A 25,274-nucleotide genomic window follows, 5' to 3' on the forward strand; every position below is an offset into this window, starting at 1 on the left:
CTGTGCAGCCCCCGTGCTCAGGAAGTGAAATGCTTCCCAAATAGAGCCATTATGAGCACAATTTCTATAAAAATGATAACACTGAACACAGTCTTCTTGGTTATATGATCTGTGTGGATGAGAGTCTGCGACAGAGGGTGATTTGCAAGGTGATTTAGGAAGGATCAGCTCTCTCCAGCTCCCTGATGGATGGCTGGGATATCCTTCCATCCCCCACCTGCCCCGAGAAAGCAAAACTCATTTTGCTTTGTTTTCCTTCCCATCTATTTTTATTTCAGTCGTTTAACCTTGTGTGGAGCGAGGGAAACACCGAGCCCTTGTCAGCAGCCTCAGATTTAATGCAATTGCCCGGCGGAAAATTCCCAGCAGAAAAGGGCCTGGAATTGAGAACACATGTTGGATGAGTCCCTTGGGCTGGCAGCCTCAACCTGCCCAGCCCTCTGCAAAGGAAAGCAGCTGGAAAGTTAAACCCTGCACTAGACTGGCTGGGGAGATGTTGGGTTTTTTTAAGTCAGGTAAGATTATCGGTGTATTTTAGTATTTTAGCATCAGAAAAGGCACTTCGTAGAAGTCCAAGTAGCAGTTTGTGGATAATTGTTTCAGAAGGGGAGAAAACACCTGATTAATACAATAATTATATTCATAGAATATTATATATAATTTTATATATAAAATATATTTAAAGTATATTTTATATATAATAGGGAATATAATTAAATATGTTATAATTAACACATCAATTATATTTATATATCTATAATGTATATGCCTATATTTTATATACATATATAGAATATATAGAATATATACATATATATGCATATATATAAAATATATAGAATATATTTTATATGCATTATATATAATACATATATAATACATTATATATAATACATAATAAATATGTATTATATATAATGCATATAATATAATATATATGATATATATTGTATATAATATAGTATATTAATATATATTATATATAATATATATTAATATATTATATATAATATATACCATATAATATATAATATATATAACATATATTATGTATAATATATTATATAGTATAATAATATATTAAAATATAATTATATTAATATTATATATTAATATATAACATATTATATAATATATAGTTTATAATATATTATGTATAATATAAATTATATATAATATATATTATATACAGTATATAACATGTATATATTTTATATATATTTTATATATTGTATATAAAATATATATTCCTCTTTCTGGCTCTTCTCTTCCTCCTTTACAACTGTTGTTTTTAATCATATTTAGGGCATCCCTTTATTTCCCGCTCTTATAAACCCTCCTAAAAACTTACAGGAAGATTTTCAGTCATTTTTCAGGCTCAGGCCATTTCACTTCCAGCACTTTTCCATGTTCCTGCAGGATCACTGTCCCTGCACAGTTGTGGGATTACAGATGTCAGCAGGGTGAGCCCAAGCTCTGCCTCCCTGGGAACAGCTTTAGCCAAGGCTGGGAGAGAAACATTCCCAAAACTCCTTGTCAGGACAAGGATTTAAACACTGGTGAGTTATTACTATTGGAAGTGTATTCCCATATTCCCATATTTCCCCAAAGGATCAAACAGAGCCCCAAAGCACAACCCAAGAATGACTCTGGATCAGTAATTTTTTTTTAATTTTAAGGAAAGATATAAATCCAACAGATTTATTCTTCATTTTTAACGGGTTGCTCTGACAATGACCCACAACATCCCACCACAGGTAACTTATTTATCCTCACAGCAATGAAGCATAATGATAAATTCCCTGTTAAAGCTCTTTGCATAGAGAATAAAACCCATTTTTCCCTAACAAAGCATTTATTATCCCTGTTATTTATGATTTCTGCTGCAATTTTCCTGCTTTAATGTTCTCATTTTCTCCTTGTAAGCATTTTCTCTGGGGGGAAAACACCTCCTTCCTGCAGTGGCAGAAAGGGAGCAGTGTCCTGGGAAAAGGGGCATCCCAGGGAAGGCTGAGCTCAACCCCCCACCTCACCCACAGCTGCACCCAGCAAACATCAGCTCAGAAAACACATTTTTGGGCTGACACCTGGCTCTGGATGCAGCCCCTAAATATCAATATCTTCCCTGACTGCCTGACAGCAGGGAAAACTGGAATTCATCTCTTTTGTCGGGCAATAATGAAACTCAATTTCTACAGGACTCTGAGGGGAGAGGGACCATCCATTACGGAAAAAACAATTGCTCACAGGACAAAACCACCTCTGGAATCTCCCAGCAGGTTTGAGCTCCCTGTTAAAATTCTAAAAATTGCCTTTAAATGCCCAAACTTTTTGTTTTTCCACCCCGGATGTTTGGAGGTGCCATAAATCAAAGGAATAGGATTAAGGGGCCGACAAAGCTTCGGCGGGAGAAAATATTCCTGCACAAAATTACCTCGGCCTCAGTCAAGAATGCCACTTTTTAAACGAAGGGATTTAAAGATTATGAGAGGATTTGTATCCATCTGTCACTTTTGGCCTCCTTTCATTTTGTAAAGCTTCCTTAGTCAAACCTCAGATCTTGCCAGCGTTGGCTGTTTTCAGACGGATTCGTTTTATTTGGGTGCTCCAAGGGATTGATTTCCTGAAGGGAAAAGATTCCCAGAGAGGCACTGGGATGTTGAGCCCACGGAAGCTGAGTTTTATTAATACTGAATCTCGTCAGAAAGGCCAAATCAACCTGCAAAATTGTGCCAAAGCCCAAGGCATTTTAGGGCAGTTCTGTTTGATTCTGGGCAAAGGGATGCAACTGGATTCTACCCCCTCTGGGAGACACTCCTGGGAGAATGGAGTGAGCTGGGGCTGCAAACTCTTGGAAAATGGCCCTTCCAAGAGGGATGGGAAAGGTTTCCTGGATGGAAAAGGTGTGGAAATGCTCCTGTACATGCAGCTACTGACCCCTGGATCACCTCAAACATCTCCCTTTCCAGTTCCCCCAGCTGACGTGTGGCAGAATTCCACGTGACTACTGAAATGAAACCCTTGACAACACACTCCAGGGTGGGTTTGGTTGATCCCTCAACTAATTCCCTTTCACCACAATCACTTCATTTTCCCAATTTGGATTTTGAAGGACTGTTTCTTTTGTTTTTCCTGTCCCACCAGCAGCTGGAGTTTCTCCCTGAGTTGATTTTGGTGTGGAAAAAGGCCAATAAAAGGAAAATGCCCCCCCCCAAGAGCTGACTGGTTGGAGCACCTGGGATCACCCACAGCTGCTCAGTTCCATTTAACTGCCCATTTTCTGTGCTTTGCTCACAATCACATCTTGTTTCAAGAGCAGGGAGCACCATTTCTGCCTTTCTAGTAAACAAGAGCCATGATTAGGATGATGACAGGGCTCCCTCACCATGTTTTCATCTCTAGAGGTGTCTCCACCTGACTGGGAAGCTGAAATTTGGGGGTTTTTATTTACAGCTCTGCTGTCTCTCCCTTCTGAATGTGTGTAAATGCTGGGACTTTCCTAAACCAGTTATTTCTGTGGCTTCTCATTTGCACCTGATTGTTTATTGTGTGACAGAAATCCCCAAATACGGGTTTCAAGCAGTTTTAATCCTAATTTTCGCTTAATTTTCCACAGAGGAAAAAGCTTTTTTTCCTTCTGACAGGAGTCAGTGATTTCCTCCATTTCATTTTCTCCTTCCTAACAAAATCCCATCCATCAAAATATCTGGAGAGCTGGAGTGACCAAACCAGGGGACAAGATTTACACGACTCACCGGACTGGGAAATTCTGCGCGGAAAGACATAAAGAGAAGCAACAACTTTGGAAGCTGATTTTTTTATGCATCATTAAAAACAGGCCCATGTGTGATTAAGGAGATGTTCTGCACCCTCATTTTAACTCTTGATTTTGAGAACTTGTGTGACTCTGAGCTCCTTCTGTCTGCAAAGGCAGCACCCGGGGCTCCAGAGCACCTCAGATCACAGGAGTTGAGGGAACCAGCCTTATTTATTGGGTTAATGAGGGGATATCATCAATAAAGAGACAGAGCTTTGTAATTCCTTGACTCCAGCAGAGCTCCCAGCCCTGTGAGCACCCTGTGAGCTCCATCTGCAAAGGGCATTTGGAGCTGCTCGAGCGCCCTCGAGATCAAAGGAGGTCCAAGAGAATCTCACTGCTGGTGAGTGGGAGGCTGAAGAGGAGCCTGAACAAAGTAGTTGGAGCATCTTAAGCACTTCAGGGCACTGCAGTGTGAGTAGAAATCATAGAATAAAGTACCAGCAGCTTGGCAGGGCTGGGTCTGCCAGAGCTGGGAGTGACGAGGGACTCAGATGGTGGCAAATTCATCAGGGTGCAGAAACCAACCCAGAGGGATCCACAGGGCAGTGTCTGCAAAAACCATCTAAGGAGGGTGAAAAACCATCTAAATAGAGTGAAAACCCATCTAAACAGGGTGAAAACCCCAGTTATGAGTTCAAGGCTCCTGCCTAAAGCAGCTGGGAGGAAAACCTGGAGCCGAGCTCAGCACAGTTCCCCAAGGGCACCAGGGGAGGGATGGAGCAAGGAAGAACCCCAAAGTGGGGTCATACTAAGTATAAACCCTCTTTTTGTACTACAAGGCTGCCTGAGGCTGGTGGTTGGTGGGGCTGTGGATGAAAGGAGATGGTGAGTTCCAGCCCTCAGCCACGAGTGGAGAACAAAGAAGAGGATCTTTCAGATCTCCATACACACCTCCAGCCCAACTCCTTGCCAGGAATATTAATTCAGCAGTAAAATCATGAACTGCTCTGTCTGCTTGATTCTTTCTTTGCAAGGTTGCAAGTTAATAACTTACTGAAACACTAAGAAACTTGGTAAAATTCAGGGCATACAGCATTTATTGGGGGCTATTTTGGAAAATCAGTGAAAAGCATCAAGAGTGTGTTTTTTCCTTGTAACTGTAAAGGAGTCCCTGCATCAGGACAACTCTGAAGGATCTAAAAGCTGGAAGAGATTTCTACCTACTAGAGAACAACATGCTAGTAAAAAGGAAATATCAAAGCTGAAAACCCCTGGAACTACACTGTTAAAATGCCTCCAAACCACACAAACTACCTGGGTTTTACTGTCCACGTGCATCGTGGACATTTAAAATCAGGTTCTGGGACCAGCCAGCACACTCTGAGCTGGGAAAGCCCAAAAATAAGTTAGTTGTGAAGGAGAAAAGAGCAAAAAAAGCAGAGGCAATAAGGAGGCACAGGCAGATCAATCACCATCAGTGCCCAGAGGACAAAGTGCTGGGAGAAGAAGAAGTGTCCTCTCAGTTGGTTGACACTCCATCACTCAAGGGGAACATTTTCTATCTCAGCCTGAGGAGGAAGAAATATTTCACCGAGTCACCTCATACCTGTGAGGACAAAGTTCAGCCTTCCAGCACGAGGTTGTTTGGGGAGAGACTGAGCTGAGCAGCTTTTCTGCTGCAGGAAAATGTAACTCCAAAAGGGACACGGCCGTACCTGCTTCGTCGTAGGACACAGTCAGCTTTTCCAGCATCTCCCGGTCGATGGATAAGATCTGCTGCTCCAGGATGGTCTGGTAGGACAGGACACTGTTCTCCTTGTCCTTCTCATAGTCTTGGAGGTGCTGCTTCAGGACCTCGGGCAGGCGGGACTTCACGTACTCTGCCGCCGACTGGGGAGAGAAGAGGCAAAGCTTTAATTAGTTCCTATTTATTAATTAGAGTCAGGGATATATAATGGACCAAATTCCCCTGAGCTAGGACACAGCCCACCCTCCAGCAGGGAGTTTGGGGCAGTCCAGAGTCACCCACACACCCCCCACAGCAGCTCGACTTCGGCGCTGAGGTATTTGGAAAACAAAACCACGAAATCCAACCTCTTTATTCCGAATTTTAAAGCACAAAGTGCATCCACTGGCAGAAAATTGTCAGAATTTCTCTCTCTGACTGCTCGAGGCCATGAGGAGACAGCAGCTGACACAAGGTGGCATGGTTGTACTGGTGTTACACAGCCTGGGGTAACAATGTAGTAAGGTAGTAGTAACAAGGAGAGCATCTGCCCCTGCAGAAGTGCCAGTTCCATCCCTCTGGAATTGGGCTCTGAGAGACCCCAACACACCCTGGCTTCCTGCTTTTCAGCACTACCACCCCTCTCCTGTGAGTATCACACTCCCACTGTTAGAGGGAATAAGGAATTCCCTCCTTCTGGCACAGGTTGGAGTTTGTTTTGGAGCTGGAAAAGCAGGATGCAGCAAGGGATGCTGCTCCCTGCTCCAGCTTTCCTGCCAACCTCAAGAAAAAAGAGCAAAATAAATCATAGCAAGGTTGTTTTATTCCAGGCCTGGGACTGACCAGAAGTTACCTCTGCTCTCCAACAGGCTCTTCCTGGGGTTATGTTTACTTTTCCAAAGTCAATCACTGATTAAATTGCAACCTTAAAATATCCCTGAAGTTGTGTTCCATGTTTCTGCACACTGAGCCATGTGAGACCGAGGGAATTATTCTGGGAAAACTAAAGGAACTTTCCACCTGAGTCCAGAGTAACTAATGTTACATTTTTATAGTTGTTTTCTTCCCTGGGAAGGCCAAAAGATACATTGGACAGGGATTAATTTAGCCCAAGTTCAGGCATTTGTGTGCCACCTTTGAGAAGAGGTTTGACTCGGGGTGGGGGGGATTTTTGTGCTCTCCCTAAGGGAGAATTTAGGAATTCTCAAGCAGAAGAAAAGCAGAATTGATGCACATTCATTTTCTGAAACACATCCTGTGCCAGTGAGTGAATGTTGGTACAATACAGGCCGTACACGTGCAGGGAAAAACACCCATCCTGTCCCAAAGACCTTGGGAAGTGGAAACCAGGAGACAGATGGGAAAACCATCGGGACCATCATCAAGTTTTTCCACAGGGATGACACCTATTCCAAGTGGGATCTCACAGGTGGGGGCTTTCCCCCCTCAGTGAGAAGCAAAACCCAACACTTGCTTAGCCCACGGCCTTTATCGTTGTGTGGAGATGTTATTGAAGATTTAAACTCCAAAGATTTAAACTCCTCTCCTTTGGAGCAGGAAAGGGGCTCAGCCCTGTGGCAGTAATCCCATTCCAGCTGCACTGCAGGGACCAGATGGATTGTGCCACATCCTACTCGGGGCAAAAGCCATTTTATCTCAGTTTTTCAAAGTAACTGGATATTGAAAAAGAAATAATGTGAGGGGGTGAGTGCAGGTGTTCATCCAGAGAGTTGTGGATTCTCCATCCCTGGAAGTGTCCAAGGCCAGGTTGGACAGGGCTTGCAGCAACCTGGGCTAGGGGAAGGTGTCCCTGCCCATGGCAGGGGTTTGGAATGAGATGGGCTTTAAGGTCCCTTCCCACCCAAACCATTCTGGGATTCTGTGATCGTGGTTTTAAAGAGACCAAGAAGCCAACTGTGCCAGGTGAATGAAAATCAAACAGCACCTAAAAAAGGATGACTCCCCCCATTTCCAGGCTCTCCATCTCATCCCACAGACCACGAGACTCAACTTCTGACCAGGCCAGGAACTCCCTCCATGTGCCTCCCTCACGAATTTTGGTGCAGACCCATTTGTTGGGATGCTGCTCCTCCTCCAGCCAGTCCTGAGGTCCCCCTGCATTCCCAAAATCTCTTTTCATTAATCTATGGGTTTGTGTCACAGGCAGAAATCAAGGTGAAAAACCTATTTTTGAAGCTCCAGACCAGCTTTATCCTCTTTTCCTCTGTATGGTCCCTCTTACAGGAAGGAATTACAAATGCAGCTGCTCCTGGAAAACACCTGAGCTCAGGGATTAGATTTGTTGGGCATTCTCCCTTATCCCTGTGGGAAAACAACTCGGAGCTGTGGCCACTTCTTTTATAAATTGAAACTCCACCATCCCCCATGAATCTGCTTCCAGTCTGAAACACCCTCCTCCAAATTAAATACAGGATTGGCTTTAATACCTTAACTGACTTTAGGGTATTTTGTCCTACCATGGAAAATTAATATTTCATATGTAGAGAATATATTTCAAAATGTCTACATACAATAAAATACACTTGAAAAGCTTATTCACAAAAAAAAATAAAAATAAAAATAAATCACATTTTACTCTGTTCACTAAAAAAAAATCCCTGATAAAAATCCCATCAGGAATTGCTGAAATCCCTCATTCTGCAGCAAACTGAACCCCAAACACAGCCAGTGTCCTTCTGTCACCCTCCCCAAATCTGCCCACAGTTTTTAACTGCTGAGAAATCCTTACTCAAAGTAAATTTGCCTTTTATAAATTATGCCAACCACACACTGAAATTTGTTCTGCTTTTCTCAAGTGGATCCTTCTGGGAGCTGCTTTGTTCGTGGGGAAGGAAAGGTCTAAAATGGTTAATTAAAGGTTTCTTTATGAAGCTACTTCAAAAGTCAAGTGGTGGCTTGACAAAGCATCTCCTCACACACCTATCTGGGGGATTTTGGAAAGGTTTCCAACGTGCAGCAGAGTTTTGGTGGGTGGGAACCCACCATACCCAGAAGGGACAGCTGCATCCTTCCTCATCCTCATCACATTCCACAGGCTCACCACGTCCCAAACCCTGACTTCACCAACCCACCTGACCTTTCAAATTCGAATTTCACCAAATCCTGCATGTTTTTGGCCCTTGAAACACTCAGAGAGGTCTCATGAAATGGTGCTATCGGCTGATAAATGCCGGAGGAAAATGGAAGACCCTTTCCAAGAGGCAAAGCCCTGGGAATGCTGTTCACCCCGTGGTGGGGAGGAGGAGGAGGAGGGAGGCAGAACATCCTAAATTACATGGTTCTCCACACAAATGCCCACACAGGGAAGAGATTCCCTCCGTGGGCACAAGTGGGAACATTCCAGGAGCGACCCGAGCGCTCCGTGACAAAATGTGTTAATTAGGACGACGAGGGTTAAGTGGCTCCACGACCCTGTGAAGCCAAACAAAGGCCATGGGAAGAGCAGAACACGGGCATGGGAAGCACCGAGGGACCAAAATTAGCTGGAACAGCCATTATTTACAGTCACACAATTCCAATTTAAGGAATGGAAGATGAAGACTTTGCTGCCTCAGACCCACGCTCGGCACCGACTCCCAGGAGTTACAGGGGGAGGAGGGACCCCACAAATTTATGATCTTAATGTTCTTGAGACAATTAATTCTCCCTGCCCAGCTGCTGCAAACATTCAGTGAGCAGGGGAAATACAGGATCCAGTTTGTAGTGTGGCACTGGGGTGTAGCTCCCACACCAAGATCCCTCTGTCACATCTCACTCCCCCTGTTTTCCACAGGTTTCCTTTCCCTCCAAAGACATGTGGGTCACTGCAAGTTTCCTTCTTCAGAGATGATGATCATCATTCTTCCAGATGATCACTGGAAGTGGATCCAAGGCCAGGTTGGAGAGGACTTGGAGCAACTGGGATACTGGAAGGTGTCCCTGCCCATGGCAGACGGTGGGGCTGGATGGGTTTTAAGGTCCTTTCCAACCCAAACCATTCCAGGATTTTATAAATAGCGACCATGCAAAGATGTCTCTTGTGTTTTGGATATTACTGGCTATGTATTTCAGAGCACCCCAAAAACCAGTTTGGGTGTGGAATGTTCCAGCACTGAGAAGCCCCCTAAGATAAGGAAGTCAAAAGACAACTTGTGTGAAGGTGAAGATTAATTCTTCAAGGAGAAAACAACATAATAAAGACAAAAGACTTCAAAGGAAGAACAATTCTGAGGCTTGACAGTACAAAAGGTCCAAGAGCTGCAAGTCCAAGGAGAAAAGAAGATACAGGGAACAAACCTCAGAGAAATGATCTGAATGAAAACTATCCCAATGCATAAAAACCTGGAATTAACCTGGCTAAGTCATCTCCAACTCACGGACACAGACACAGTCAGAACACCACCCAAGGATAAAAGAACAACAAACACTGAGAAACAACTGGAGACTAAAGAGGAAAATGACCTGGAGCTGGGAAAGGCAGCCAGAAAAGGTTCTACAAATCCACGTGTAATAAGGAAAAATCCAGGGATTTGTACTGCTGAGTACAAGAACTATTGACAGGTGAGGCCATGAAAGCTCAATATTTAATGTACCACTCACTACCCCACCCTTGTTGGGTTCAACTGGCAGCTAAATCCGAGGCAAACAACCAAAATCCTGAGGCAGAACAGGGCAGGAACAGGTTGGGAAGTGCTTCTAAAGATATGATATTTTCCAGCTGGCTGGGGCAGCTCAAATCCACTTGGGAATATGCAGGTAATGGGTGGAAATAATGTCTTTAAGGACCTCTACCAGTGGGAATTCCCAGGGGATGCTGAGACGCTGTTTGGGAAGGGCAAGTGTTGGAAGGGCAAATGGAAGGGAGAAAGGCAGAATTCCAGGGCAATCAGCTGAACTTGGATGCCTAAAAAACCAGGAGAGCAGACCAAGGGATTTCTCCACACAGGATTTTGTGAGGCACAGAGAACAAAGTGGCTCCTCGGGGTGTCCGACCTGCCGGTTCCATTCCCATCCCCTGCAGCCTCAGGAGCAAATATTCCCGTGCTCATTCCAGCAAAAACCTTGTGCTGCAAAGCCTGGGGACCACTGGGCACACCCTGAGCACACACAAATGTCCCCTCTGTTCTCCTAAGCCTTAGGGGATCCTGAGGGACAGCCTCCCATGGAAATCAGGATGCTGAATCCCACTTGGATTAAGAATTTTCCAGGATAAAGATGCATCTCCAACACTGTTGGGTGCTCCTGGGGTGTGGGAGACTCTCACTGTCACCACCCAACACTCACGGAAAAGATTCCAGCTGGAGGTGCTGTTTGAAATACATGATGACCCCCTTTGGAATTTCACATTCCACGTTTCGCTCCTGAGCAAAAATCCCTTTATATTGAGGTTTTTGGATTTGCATCTTAAAATAAAAAAAAAAAAAAAGCCCAAATCCACCCACACAATTCATTGTTCTGAGAATCTGAGAACAGTGCACTTAACTTATTAGGTATCTCCCAATAGGATAGTAAAAACCATGGAATGATGAGGTTGTGGACAAGAAATACATTCCAGGGAGTCCATTAATGATTTTTTTTGCAGCAATGCTATAAGGCTTTCATGGTCATTTCCAAAAAGTACACATATATATATATAGTTACACACACATATATAAATTAAGATTTTTAGACTAAATAAATCACATCCCAGACTAAAGAAAAGACCTGGAAGTCCATCTCTCCATGATCCACTTGATTCTGGTAGAGATGTCCCTGTTTCCAGGGGTGAACCAGGACCACTTTGGGAGCACATTCCATGCCCAGCCACGTTGTCCTCAAACCTGGTGAGGATTTGTTCCCATTTAACATCATTCCAGGAGTTGTTTCTTGGCATTCTGGAAATGACTAAAGAATATTCTTTGTGTTCCTGCCTCCCTGAGAGCTCAGCTTAGGGCAGACAAACCAGGAAAAGCCGGTGGTGATGGAATCAGACACCAAAATTCTGCTTCCAGCCCCACTGATTTCAGAGAAATTCCCATTCCTCAGCCCCAGCTCTCCCATCCCACACTCATTTTTGGGATCAGCTGCCTGGCCTTCAGCAGCAGGAACATGAATAACTGCCCTGAAGTCAGTGGGATTTTGCTGAGCCAAACCTCTTGGAATAAGGACATGGAGCTATGAATAGTTATTCAAAGGGAAAACACATGAGAGCAAAACATAATCTGCTCTCGAGAGGATAATGCAAGATCTACAAATGGCACCAGGACAAACAGTTTGCCCTCTAAAGCAAAGAACTATTTAAAGGACAAAGATGCCAACAGAAACTATTAGGAGAGTTTTCCCCTAACACAAAATTCTGGTACATTTAGACTGTTATTTCTCTTAAAAATGTCCTTTTTTCCCCTCCACAATTACCATTCAGTTCAATACTATTGAACTAGGAGAGCCAAACTCACCATTCAAAACCAATTCATCGGCTGAAAATGTTTGAGGAACTCAGAGATCCTCTCCCAGGATTTTCAACAGCACTGAACACTGAAAGCACCACTATTATTTTGCAGTCCATGTACAGTTACTTCCACAGCAAGAAAAATATTAGCCTGACAAACATCTTCACTTAATCAGACACTGTATAATCACGAGAACATTAACCTGATTCCAAGGGGGTGTCGAAAGTTCAAATTAACATCCACACTGGACTGTCAGAGATAGATGAAATCTATAATTACAATAATCTACAGCTGCTTCAACTGTGGAAAATAATGACTTGCCCAGTGAGGACTGGGGGCCATGAACTGGGAAGCAAAGGCCATCTGGTGTGAGCTTTGCTCCCACTTCACTCCCTGAGCATGGAGAGCTCCATCTCCTTTGACACAGCCTATATGTGGATTTATGGCTACCAGAAATGCAGATAACCACATCCCCACACGGCTAAAAATACAAATATGACGATTTTCTGCCTTTAGACTCCACGTTTCAGTTCATTCCCTAAAATAGCCCTTGTGGCTCACTGCTTAAATGGAATTATTGAAGTGCCCAAGAACGGGGAGCGAGGAAGTCAACGAGATTTGTGATGGGAAAATGTTCTCCCTCCCACTCCCCCCCAACATCAGGCACGTTGGAAGGGGTGGCACTGCAGGAGCACACACGTGAGGGCTGGAATGGGACTTCATCTGGGATGGGGAGGAGGAGGAGGAGGAGACCAGGGGACAATAAATACACACCCAATTATCCTCCATCTTCCCATGATGGTGAAGTACTTGTACCAGTCATGCTCTTCAAAACCTAATTTTAATTAATTAATTAAAATGAGCAAAGGCATGCTCCAAGCAGTGCCACAGACCAGGGAAGACAAAGCACCAGGAGTGATTCCTCTTCACTGCACTTGGCAGAGCTGCCAGGAATATTCTGGAATCTGGATGGCTGATGAAAAGATTAATTGTATCAAGTCAAGGGGCATCATTCTAATTATCTTGTCTGGCATCTTGAATCAGGACCACAGCACTTCCCTGTCTCGTCCTCTGAAGGAATAAGTCATTTTGAAAAATATGAAAATATTCACGGAGAGAATCTTTCCCAGCCCTCGGAAGTTAATTATCTTTGCTGGGAGAGGATAAATTCACATTCCACTGAAAACTGTTCACTGTTATTTCCAATTTGAATCCTCTGTTATCTGTGACTTTCAGCCACTGAATCAAGTCAAATGTCTGCTCACCTACATTCCCCTTTCTCATGTAAATGCATGCAAATGGCTCAGATCACCCCATTATCTTCCCATTGATAAACCCAACAGCTGGAGCTCCCTGAATGGCACATTAGTACCTGTCACATTTTCCTGCACCCTTGTTCATCTTTTCTGCCACTCACGTGGTTCTCCCTGGAACACTCCCATTTTCCAGCTTTGTTCTTTAGGGGGGGAATCGTTGCAACACCCCACGGAGAGGGAGGAAAACTCATTAACGCCAAAACTACTTCCTTACTTTTATTAACCATGTGCCTTCCTGGCTCACCACTGCCTTGGGATCTCCTGGACAGCTCAGGGAGCCCCTGAATCTTCCTCTGGGACCTGTGCAATATTGGATACACAGACTTGTGGTTGATTACACTGAATTTCACGTGATCACCCAGCAAATGAGTCAAATCCCTCTGGATCGTTAATTGAACGTCATTATTTACCACAATCTTTGATGATATTTTAAGTCACATCCCCACAAGGACCAGGATGTTCACCAACTCAACAATTTCTCTTTATCTGGCTTGGGGTTGAGCCCAGAAAGCTCTGGAAGTCAAGGTAGATTGGGAAGTTTTCAGCTAAAAATGACAAAATTAAAAAATTTCTGCGACTGGGGCTCAACCACGATCCTTGCCTTGGACAACTGCTATGAGACTCATGGAAAATAACAGGTCGAGTGGGAATAATTCTGTGGGAAAAATCCAGAATGGAATAATCAGCAGCAGGGAAAAAAAAAAACACCATCAAAAAAAATCATCCATCCTCAGAGGGGATGATAATTTATGATCCTTCAGAACGGGCACAAGCTGAAATACAGGAAATTCCACTGAAACCTGAATAAAAGCTCTTCTTTCATGGCCAAACACTGAGGCTGTGGAGTCACCATCCTTGGAGACATCAAAGCCCAACTGGACTGTTCTGGATGAACCTGCTCCAGGTGTCCCTTCTCCAGCAAAGGCTGGACTGGAGGGTCTCCAGGGGCACCTCCAACCTCGGCCCCTCTGTGACCCTGGACAAATATTTCCAGGGAATCCAATGGGGTGGCTACTCCACCCAGAATATTTATTCCAGTGGTTTAGACAACTGCACAGATTCACCCCAAAATATTTAGGGAGTATATTAAGAATAATGAGTGAAAGGAAAAGCACTTAAACTGCATTTGCACTGACACAAACTCTGAATTTCCATTGTGCTGGGAAGGCAATTATTACCTATGTCCTTTTTAGGAGAAGAATTAAGATTAGTGGGGAAATTGAGAACTAGCCACAGACAAAGCACTTTTAGAACATTCCCTTAGTTTAAACAAGCAGGAACCTGAAGCTGAGTGTAAGAGTGATGGATTTCCTAAATCCTGGAAGATGCACAAGCACAGACACAAAAGAATTCTGATTTCCACATCTATGTGGCCACAGGTAAAGGATATTAATATTTGGGATATGAAACTAATGTTTTCATTTACCAAAGGGCATGATTTAGTTGATGGAACAAAGCAAAATATGTTTGATTGAAGTACTTAAAAAAAAAAAAAAAGATATGTCAAGATTTCACCTGATTTTTATGCTAATTGGTTGTAACTATCAACACAGATGAGCTGAATATTAAATTAGGATATAGAAAAAAAAAGGTTTTCAAATGCATGGAAAGACTCGTCCATCACCAGTTAACAGTGCAGAAAAAGCTAGGTGCCAAAATCCAATTTATTTACTAAATATAAATGTTAGAGAGCTCTACAGCAGGGACTGCACTTGCTCAAGGCCTGCCAGAAACATTTCACCCAAGCAGGATGAACTGAAACATCTTCTTTTATCACTGAAATCAAATCCAAGCAAAGGGGGATCATTTTTTATATTGGCACCAACAAGCAGAAGTGAGAGAAGGAGCAACAACCCAGAAAATAAAGGTCGAAATGTCATAAACCAACTGTTGAAGTGCTCATTTTGTGCTCCTTTTCCATACAGCATTTTGGCTTTTACTGAGCTCACCAACTTCAACACAGAAGGGGAAAAAAGGAGGTTTGCAAAACAACTGCAACTTAAATGACATTTAAAACTTGGTGACTGTAACCTCGAATCAACGCAGGCCCCGCACTGAAAGCTTTTATCAGGAATTAAAATGCCTTAAAACTACTCCAGGGGATTTCTACAGGTGTTTCTGTGCAGAAGCTTTTGCAAATAGCTTTTTTTTTTTTTTTTTTGAGTGAAAAACCAGTTTTACCAGAAGCCTTTCATTCTGTAGCTGAGGGGGGAAAAAAAAATATATTTATAGCCTATTAGACTCAATTAAATAGCAAGGAGCATTCATCTTTCTTTGCCATTGTTCTCTCCCTCTGAGCACAGAGAAGAGGGGAATATTTCAGTCTAAATGGTCTCTCCTGATTTAGAGACATCACTTTGTGCCAAGCAGAAATCATCACAAAAAACAGAGAGATTCAGCCTGGCTTTGTTACACAGGGGACCAAAAAGACTGTGTTTTTCACTCAGAATTCCACCAATATTCAACCATCTGCTCACAAACAAACCTGTCTCCCGTCCCTCCTTCTCCCGCTCCGAGAAGAAGCATCTCTGTAATTTCATCCAGTACGACTCCAAAGCTTTGCAAGTACAAAGCAGAGGGGAATTTTCAAATATCAGCCAAGTGCCAACGTCCAAAAGGTTATTATTTTGCCTTCCTCAGCCATAAATCATCTGCACGTCCTCGCCTGAGACAACCAGCAAAGCTGGAGCAGGAGCTTTAACCCCGGATCCAAGTCCTGTCCCGATAAGGCCTTTACTAAATGGGTTAAATCTAATGCTGGAAACAATTCTTAAGCTTCTCTTTAAGTTTCTCTTATGAGTGACCTTAAAAAAAAAAAAATCTCTATTAAGAAATCCTGTTGCTAATTAGCCCCGTGTTACATCCAGGGAGGAGAAGGAGATAAGACCAAGATAAACCCCCTCGGCGAGAGAAGGAAAGTCTGTGAAGCTGCAGAGCCTTGGGGTTAATCCCAGCAGCTCCCAGGGAGGGATTCCTGGATGGAGACACAACTGGGAGCTGTTCCAGGTGGATTTACCACAGTGTGTCTCTTCCAAAGCTGAACAAACCCTGCACAGGAAGAGTTAATAAGGAAAAGGGAATCCTTTCCATGATTCACCTCCGGCCCGAGGACATTTTCCTTCAGCGATGGATTAAAATCTGGGAGGAGAACAACTCTGGGACTCGCTGAGCTCTATTTAAAGGTAATTATTGCTCTTTTGCTCAGGTCCTCTCCTCTCTCTGGCTTTGAAAAGGCCACTGTGTTGCCCCATGTCACGAATAACGAGCTGGAGCCAGCGAGGAAAGCGCCGCATTCCCGGTTCGTGTCCAACTAATCCATTGGTCAGACTATGTCACCAACACATCTGTTCTAGAGCAAGCAGCTATCACAAGTATTGAGGCCATGCTGATGAGAACACAGCTGCGTTGGGCAGGTCATGTCTCCAGGATGAAGGACCACCGCCTCCCTAAGATCTTGCTTTACGGTGAACTTGCCACTGGCTGCCGCATGAGAGGAGCCCCGAAGAAAAGATACAAGGACTCCCTGAAACAACATCTCAGCCTTGGCCATATTGATCACCATAACTGGTCTACTCTGGCCTCAAATCGGGAGGCCTGGAGACACACCATCTATAACGCAGCTGATGCCTTTGAGAAAGCACGCAGGATCACCCTCGAGGAAAAAAGGCAACGCAGAAAGAACCGTGTATTGCAGAATACACCATCTAAGGAGTCTTTCTGCTGTGCCTTTTGCAATCGGATATGTCTGTCACGGATTGGCCTCATAAGCCACCAGCGCGCCTGTAGCAAATGTGGATAGAGCCTTCCCAAATCTTCGTTCGCGAAGCCCAGCCATGATGATGATGATGAATCCAAGGGCGTGCAGGAATAAAGCAAACTTTTGTCTCCTCTCCGTGTGCTACTGTAAAACCAGCCTGCCAGGAAAAGAGATTTCTCCTGCCTGCCAGACTTGGTGATCATGTGGGGGATAAGCAGCTGAAACACAAGATTATGGGACAACACAGTGTTTAAAAAGGCGACGGGAATCCCAACGTGTGTAAATAGTGGGGTAATAATGAGGGACTGGGGTAAAGCTATTGGGGAGTTGTTAGAGGGGAAAACTGTGTCCAGTTGTTACAGCTGGAATGTGAGAATCAAGAGAACAACTGAGGGTTTAAGAAAACAAGGACAAAAAGAGAAAACAATTAGGAAAAAAAACCCCAAAGGGTTTCCCCAGAGAAGGAAACTTTCCCTCTGAGGAGCAACAGGTCCAAGAGGTGAGGATGTGCAGAAGGCCCTGGAGCAAGAGGGGCTTAGAGATGCTGTACTGACACAGACTGGATCACAGCTCCTCTTCCTAAAAAGTGGAGGAATCAGAGAATTCCTTGGTACATCAGAAACTGAGGAGAAGAAGAATGGCTTGGCAGGATCTCACCCCACCCAGCTCAGCTCATCCTGCTGCAGGAAATGTCTTTGCCTTGGGATTCTCCATTTCTGTGGGGGGTTTTATCTCCCAAGCTGAAGGACCTGGCAACTCACATTAAATAAAACACCTTCTTCAGTAAGAAAAGACAAACCTTTCAGAGTGGACAGAATTGATGTCAGGGAGTAATTAGATAAACCACTTAATGAAATGGCACAGACTCAAAGACAGGGACTTCATTAAATATAAAAAGCAGCCAAGTCGAATCCATAAATAGTTTCCAAAGTGTGTTCATTTTCTGGGGCCATTTCAGTGCATAAACACTTAGAGATGGACCCTTGAGACAAGGAGAGGCATAAATCAGGCCTCAATCAGGATAAACACCAATGCCTGGATGTCATTCCTTCTTGCCTCTAAAAATGCACATGTCAAAGAATAAAACCAGGATTTCTCCTGCCTGTGTGATCAGCACACCTCTGGTTATTGAGCCCAAAAGCACAGGGGCAGCAGGGAATGCTTTGGGGGTGCTCCTGCTCACATCCCTGAAGGGCCTGACCAGCCAGATCACACCAAAAAGACAGGAAAAAAGAATGGAGATACTAATTAAAGGGAGAAGGGTGAGAGAAGGGGAATGAAGTCAAAAAAAGGTGAGAAAAAACCAATTTCATTCAAGGAATGACTGGATGTGGCACTTGGAGCTCTGGTCGGGTTGACAAAGTGGTGGTTGGTCAAAAGTTGGACTTGATGATCTTGGAGGTCTTTTCCAGCCTCTATGAATCTGTGATTCAGTGCCAGGGAAATGTGAGTGACCATTTAAACGACATTTTCCTGAAACACAATTTAATTAAATAAGGTGGTACACAGTAATTTTGTTTCTCTAGCTCATTAGGACAAGGGTTGTTAAATTAACAAGGGAGAAGGTCAAGTAGATTTTCCAGCTCTTGAATGGATGGAGAATGGGGGGGGGCTGAGCAGGGAATTATTCAGCTGAGGGGAGAAAACTAAATATTCAGGATATGCTAATTTACAGACAGGAATAAGCAGAGCCCTGTCACGAGCTGAGCCCTCACCCACAGACACACTCTCTGAGTCTCTGATAACATTAAAGAGTGTGTTGTAGTCATCCTTTAGTACTTTTTCTCTCCCTGCACATCACCAGGCTGTGCTACACCCAAACACCACCACTCCAAGTGACAGCCCTGCCCGGGGCTCCTCCTGGCAGGGACAGAACCAGCCACCCCTGTCAAGTGAGGCTGATTAAATCCATGTTCAAGCAGCTCCTTCCCCTTCCTGCTTCCCTTTGCAATTTCTTCCTCTTTCCAAGAGCACGGATTAAATGTCCATGATAGCACACCATAAAAACTTCAAAGAAGCGACTGGAAGTCATTCTGCTCCTGCATTAGAACCTCCTTGAAAAGGCTCCTGGTCTGCAGAGATAAGAGCACACAGCTTTGATTTTTTTTTTCAGGCTTTTTGTATTGCTTGGAGTGTTTGTGTATTAAAGTGACACAGCCTGGAGTTTTCAGATTTCACGGCGAGCCTGGAGACAACAAAAAGCACACACACCTTTCATCAGGAGCAGGGAGCAAAGCAGCTCACGCAGCAGGGCTTAATATTTTGGAAATGTTCCCGAAAATATTCAACCTTTTACTTCCAGGAGTTTAAACCAGAAATGGAAGCGAATGTTTCTAAAGGAAAACAGATTGGAAATTCGGAGAAACCCAAGAAATCACAGAGGTTTCTGAGGGTTTTCCTCCCGTGGGGAGATTGCTGGTGAACAGCAGCGCCCTGGGAGATGGATTGTGCTCCAACCCACCCATCCCAGGGACGAGGACCCAAACCTGGGACCCAAACCCACTGGGGCATGGCTGGAGAACTGCTCAGGAGCAGCGGTGCTTCCTTTACTCCAGAGCATCATTTTTAGGATCCCAACATTCCAGCGCTCTGGCTCATGGGAGAGGAACAATATTGCTCAGATTTGCACCAAAAGCAACACCAAATATAACATGAACAGGGCTAACAAGCTGCTCCCCTCAGAGCCTTCCCTTCCCAAACCTCACAGAACCTCCTGAGCTGGAAGGGACCCACAAGGATCAGCACCTGCCTCTCGGAAATAAATTCCTCAGGTTTTCCTGATTTGGCTCACTGTGAGTTACAGAGCTGAGAGCTGGTGAGATCCAGTTTATTTTCTCAGCAAAAAAGGGCTGGTAGCAAATCATTCTTGTGCTGTCACTCAGGTTTTGATTTATTATTTTCTGAATTCATTAATATTTTCCCCCAAACTCTCTGGCACTTGGTCTCTTTGGTGAGATGCTGTGCCCTATCCTTCAGCTGGTGCTGTGCCCTACCTTCAGTGTTTTTCCCCTGAGGATGGATGAACTCTGTTGTTTTGTTTTGGTTTTTTTTTTCCCTGCTGCTAATTATTCCATCTGGATCTTTCCCACAGAATTATCCCCATCCCACCTGTTATTTTCCCTCAGTTTCATAACAGTTGTCCCAGACAAGGATTGTGGCTGAGTCCTACTCACAGCAACCCCACCAGCTGTGATCTTTAGCTCATGGCTTCCCAATCTACCTTGACTTCCAGAGCTTTCTGGGCTAAAATCCAAGCCAGGCAGCTCTGGGGATATTCCCACAGTGCTGCAGGATGAAGCAGTGGAAGCACCACTCTTAATCCTCTCCTGCAAGTCCTCCTCTCATCCTCTTATCCCAGAGACCAGGAAAACCCCAGGATTACTCTTAGAAGGATGTCTCCAAGGTGTTATCTCTGACTGAGCTGTGTTCACTACACCTGATTACTAAACCATGTCTAAACCTTCCCTGTTGTTCCAGCACATCATCTCGAGGTGCAGCTGCTTTTAAACCCACGTAGGTGACACGTTCCCTCCAGGCACTGCACGATCCCAGCTCCTGGATCACCCTTCCTGCTGTCATCCAGATTTACTTCCAGCCTTTCCAGCAACGCTGTCCCTCTGCCAACGCCGCTGCAAACTCTATTTTGAGCAGTAAGGGGATGAACTGTGGTGAAACCAAAAGAGTGGAAAAGTATGTTACTCTGGAGTGTCTCGACAGATCAGGACAAAAAATGTGAGAAAATAATTCAGAGCAGGAAACTGGGGGGGGTTGTGGTTTCCCCCACCAGAAAGTGGGTTTGGTTTCTTGGTGACCGAAGTCGGGACACAAACGGAGAGTGAGAAAACAACCTCTGAAAGAATCCCCGGTGTCGTGAGTCAGGTTGAAAAAATGATGCCAATCTTGAGCAAAAAAAAGGGTAAAACAGGGTTTGGGAATGCTGTGGGTGTGATAGAAACTAATCTAAATAGAGACAAATAAAATATCACCAGGAAATGTTGGGGGGGTGGGAAAACAACCTGGCAGACACACGGGGTGGAGAAGACTGAGAAACCAATTTTGGAGCCAACACTTGTGTACAGCCAAAGAATGATGGCAAGGGAGGACGAGGGACAAAAGGGAAGGCTATCCATCAAAAACTGATTAAAGGACAGGAAATTTTAAGAGCCACCTTTAAAGATAGGTTTGATAAGAGGTTAAAAGAGGTGCTTGAGGCACGTTGGGAATCAGAGAATGTCGTCATGGACACACACCTGCCTTTGGGTGCCTTTCAGGGTGTCCAAAATCCACACACTGGGCTCCAGTTATGTACAAAACCACACTCCAGTGACAGGAGTTTCCAAGAGAAAGTCACAGCCAGGGAGTTCCAGCTGCTGCTCCAGCTCCTGGTGCCCACAAATCCCAGGGTCTGGCACTGCCCAGTGCCCTGACAGGAATTAAGTCACCACCCAGAGCCCGTGGATTCCCTGTTTTTGGAGGAAAGCCCATTTGGGTGGGATGAGTGTTGATGAGAGCACTAAGCTGGACTCCTCTCAGAGGGGAACTTGCAGCCCAAGGTGCCAATCCCTGCCCGGGTGTCTGTGCCAGCTCAGGGCTCCCAAACCAGATTAGTTCCCCTGGCTTGGCCTTTTGATTGAATCTTGGCTATTTTTAATCCATCCCATTATAGAAAGGAGAAAATCCCCTGCAAAATAAACACTGAGAGGGAGCTTTACCTTAAAGAGCTACTGATATTTCTATGTAACACCTGGAATACCCCAGAACGGGAATCTGAGAGGAAATTCATGGGATGAGATAAAACTGGACACAGGTGTGGCTTTGGGAGGCAAAAATGCTGCTTGAAGGAAACATTTCATTTTGTTTCCCACCTAAAAGGCTCCAACAGAACAAAATATAGAAGCAAAAAAGCCCAAGGAAATGTAATTAGGGCTATTTCTGAACTCCTTATCTCAATTTCTGAGCCCATAAATCCCCTTTCCCCTACATGTCGGTGCAGGATTTTCATGAAGTGGATTTTAGTCAAGTGGTAAATCAAATTTGCAAGAGCAATGACTGCGGGAAATCATGATAAAGTGCCTGATGTTTCCTGACACTTAAAATAATATTCTAATCTGGTTTTTCTAAAACAATATTCCAGCCTGTTTTTCTAAAGTTTTGCAATAAACTCTGCTGCTTGGAAATCAGGAGAAACCACGGGGGGAATGAATTCAAATAAAAAAAATTATGTAATGAAAGTTTCCACTGGATACAAATACGAGGGATTATATTTTTAAAGAGCTGCAGATTAAACCACCTGAAAGTGAAATCTTTAATCCCAGCAATCAAACTGAGAGAGAAAACTGAGTTTATCCTGATTTTATGGGTAAAAAGATTCTTCATCACCTCCATCCACACATGGATTTCTGGGGAGCTGCTATGGAAAGATCCTGGATTTCTCTTCCAGGAAGGTTATTTTGGTCACTATTCGAGTTTCACATGGACACGAGGAGCTACAGGCTATTTTTTGGGACCAGGATGATCTTTATCCTGCTATTTTTACTTCTCATTGCCAGGCTTTTGCCCTTGGCACAGCTTTCCTGCTCCCAGCCTCAGATTTTTGGCATCCTCTCCCAGAGCATCCCAGTTTATTCTCCTTAAATCCATTAACAACTTCCAATTTATGGGCTCAGCTTTCCAGTGTGGCCTCGACACCGTCACCCAACGTCATGTATTTTTCCCACAGGGAGACATTTTGAATATTAAAGTGTATTTTATGGGATTTTTGGGGCAGTGATACGTCAAATATGGCAGGACTTGATGAAAAGGCTTTTCACTGCTGATTCCTGTGATTTTATACAGGTGGCAGCTTTTTGCCTTTGTGTTACAGCTCACAGCAATGAAATAAAATAAAATATATAAATACAGGGCCAAGCAAAATGCTGTTCAAATATTTTCATAGTTAGGTGTCCAAGAAATAATCTGATTTTCACTTAGAAACCAAATCAGAAACCCATTCATTCAAACAATACCTCGTGTACTTTTTGCAGGGAAATCAATTCCCAGAAAAATCTGCGCTCTCTTTTCTTCTCTTCCCAAATATTGCCACAATAACACAATAATTTTCTTTCTAAGAGGACTGGCCTGGGCTTTAACTTTGAAAGGCCTCTAATAAAATAATTTCTGTGCGATTTCTCTGAGAATTCATCTAGAGAACAACATGAGCTGTAAATACAACAGGGAATTTGGGGTAAATCCCATCTTTAATGTTTGGATCTCCAGCATTCCTGGGACTGTTTTCCTTTCCATTAAAGGTGTTTTGCCTAAAAACTTACATCATGTTTGGCCTTCTGAGTTTTTTTTTAATAAAACACAAATGTTTTAACCACAAAGAAGGGAAGCAAAGAATTCCCCTTAATTCTCTCCATGACTTTTTTTTGAACCTTCTCATATTTTTTTGGTCACGATCAACTCCAGCGATCCCAGGTGACACAGGGGAAGCCTGGATTAAATTTCTGCATCCTGGGACACTGGGATCAGCACAAAATACATTTGATTTATGCCAGAGGTGCAAAATTGAGGTTTTTGCCCGGATAGACACGGTGACTTCGACTCTTGTGGAGACTTAGGCCTGGAAGTGGGAATATTTGATTTTTTTTTCCCAAAAAATGGAAAAATTGGCTGTTTGCAGCACTGACCTGCTCCTTTGCAACAAGCTAATGAAGAAACTAAAGCCATTTTGCCAAGGAATGGGTCAGTAACTGGGAAAAAAAGTCAAATACTCCCAATTCCAGGCCTAAATCTCCGTGAGAGTCGAAGTCGCCGTGTCTGTCTGGGCAAAAACCTCAATTTTGGACCTCTGGCATAAATCAAATCTATTTTGCGCTGATCCCAATGCCTTTTCTGACTGGAATAAATACTCCAAGGCATTATCTTGGATTTAAAAATGGAGTTTTTCTGGCCTGCCTGAAAGCTGGGAGGCACCATTATATGTTGCAGTGTAAAACCCTGCTTGGAGCTTTATTGCTGGTTTGCCTCGTTCTGTGGAATTAAGGAGCTCAGGCAGGGCACAGAGAGACAAAACCAAGGCCATAAAGTGCTTAAATCAGACTCACAGAAGAATCTTGGTTAGAAAAAGTAGTGGCCATGAAGGAAAACTGAAGGAAGCTACAGAGCTACAATGGTCTGAACAAAACAGAAAATATCTGATATGTTCCTAAAGCTCAATAAATAGAGGAAAAAAAATCTCATTGTCCTGGACAGACCATGATAAATTGTGGGGGTAATTTATAGATAGCTTCTAAATAAAGTGGTTGGAGCATCCCGTTCCTGGAGGTATCACATTCCAGGGGAATCATTCTGGGCAGCATAACTTAATTAATTTTTTCACCACTGCACACATGCAGGTAAGAGGTAGAACTGAAGGAAAAGCCAGCCTGCCTTAACTGTAACTCATAAATCAAATTAAAACCCACTGTATTGAAAGCACTGGCACAGAAAATGCTTTATAAATAGATAAACCCTGAAGTTCACAGATCCTTTTTCAACAAGGAAGCAACAAAAAATATTATTAACACCAACATCCTATGCAGGGTTTTGTTTGCAGGTTTATTTTAGATGGAGGGGAAAAAAATTGACAAGGTCCCTCTTTGATGTGTCCTTTTCAGCGTTTCCCTAAGAGACATTTTTGGAAGTGGTGTCACAAAAAGTGCACAGGATGTTTGTACATTCTGTATTTGAAAATGGAATTATTGTGCCCCGGAACAAACAGCAACGCTTGATGTTCAAAACACACGTTTCTCGTGGCAGCTGCCAGGATAAAAACTGGAATAGCATTCAACCCATGAACATTCCTGGTCCCAAACCCACCCTCTGGTAGGTTTGCACAGTCCCCACTCAACACCAACCATCTGCGAGGAGAGCCAGGGCTGGGACCTTGGGAGACAGACACTGAATAGATTTTAAAAAAACCCCAGAATTAATATAAGACTGGAAAAACCCCAATGATTAAATGCTGAATGATTAAAACCCAAGAACCCCCTTAAAATGCAGGTGGTTTGGGAGAAGAAGGAACGTGGGAAGACAGGAGTGTGACCGGATAAAATTGATAAAACACCAAAAAAAAAAAAGCCCCGTGGCCACATTTTTGTTCCAGCAGCCAAAACGCTCCTTGGCCACGCTGTTTCCCCACACAGATGCCAGACAAGCTTGATTTAACACCAGTTATCCTCACCAGGGATGGTCCTGCTCTCTCCCACCACCGGGCACACATTCCCATGGCACTCACATTCCACCAGGAAAAAAAGTGGCCAAG

The 25,274-nt window shown here is 43.8% G+C and overlaps 1 protein-coding gene across 1 annotated transcript in view; it reads right to left on the reverse strand.

Annotated features, from left to right (window-relative positions):
• PPM1L (protein phosphatase, Mg2+/Mn2+ dependent 1L) overlaps positions 1–25,274 on the reverse strand; it is an 83,209-nt gene that overhangs the window by 12,722 nt on the left and 45,213 nt on the right. Inside the window, exon 2 of the mRNA XM_064665767.1 lies at positions 5,476–5,650. Within this exon, the coding sequence (XP_064521837.1) occupies positions 5,476–5,650 (175 nt within the window). The remainder of the gene's footprint in view (positions 1–5,475; positions 5,651–25,274) is intronic.

Source organism: Pseudopipra pipra, chromosome 10 (assembly GCF_036250125.1).
Source record: "Pseudopipra pipra isolate bDixPip1 chromosome 10, bDixPip1.hap1, whole genome shotgun sequence".
NCBI classification, from domain to species: domain Eukaryota; kingdom Metazoa; phylum Chordata; class Aves; order Passeriformes; family Pipridae; genus Pseudopipra; species Pseudopipra pipra.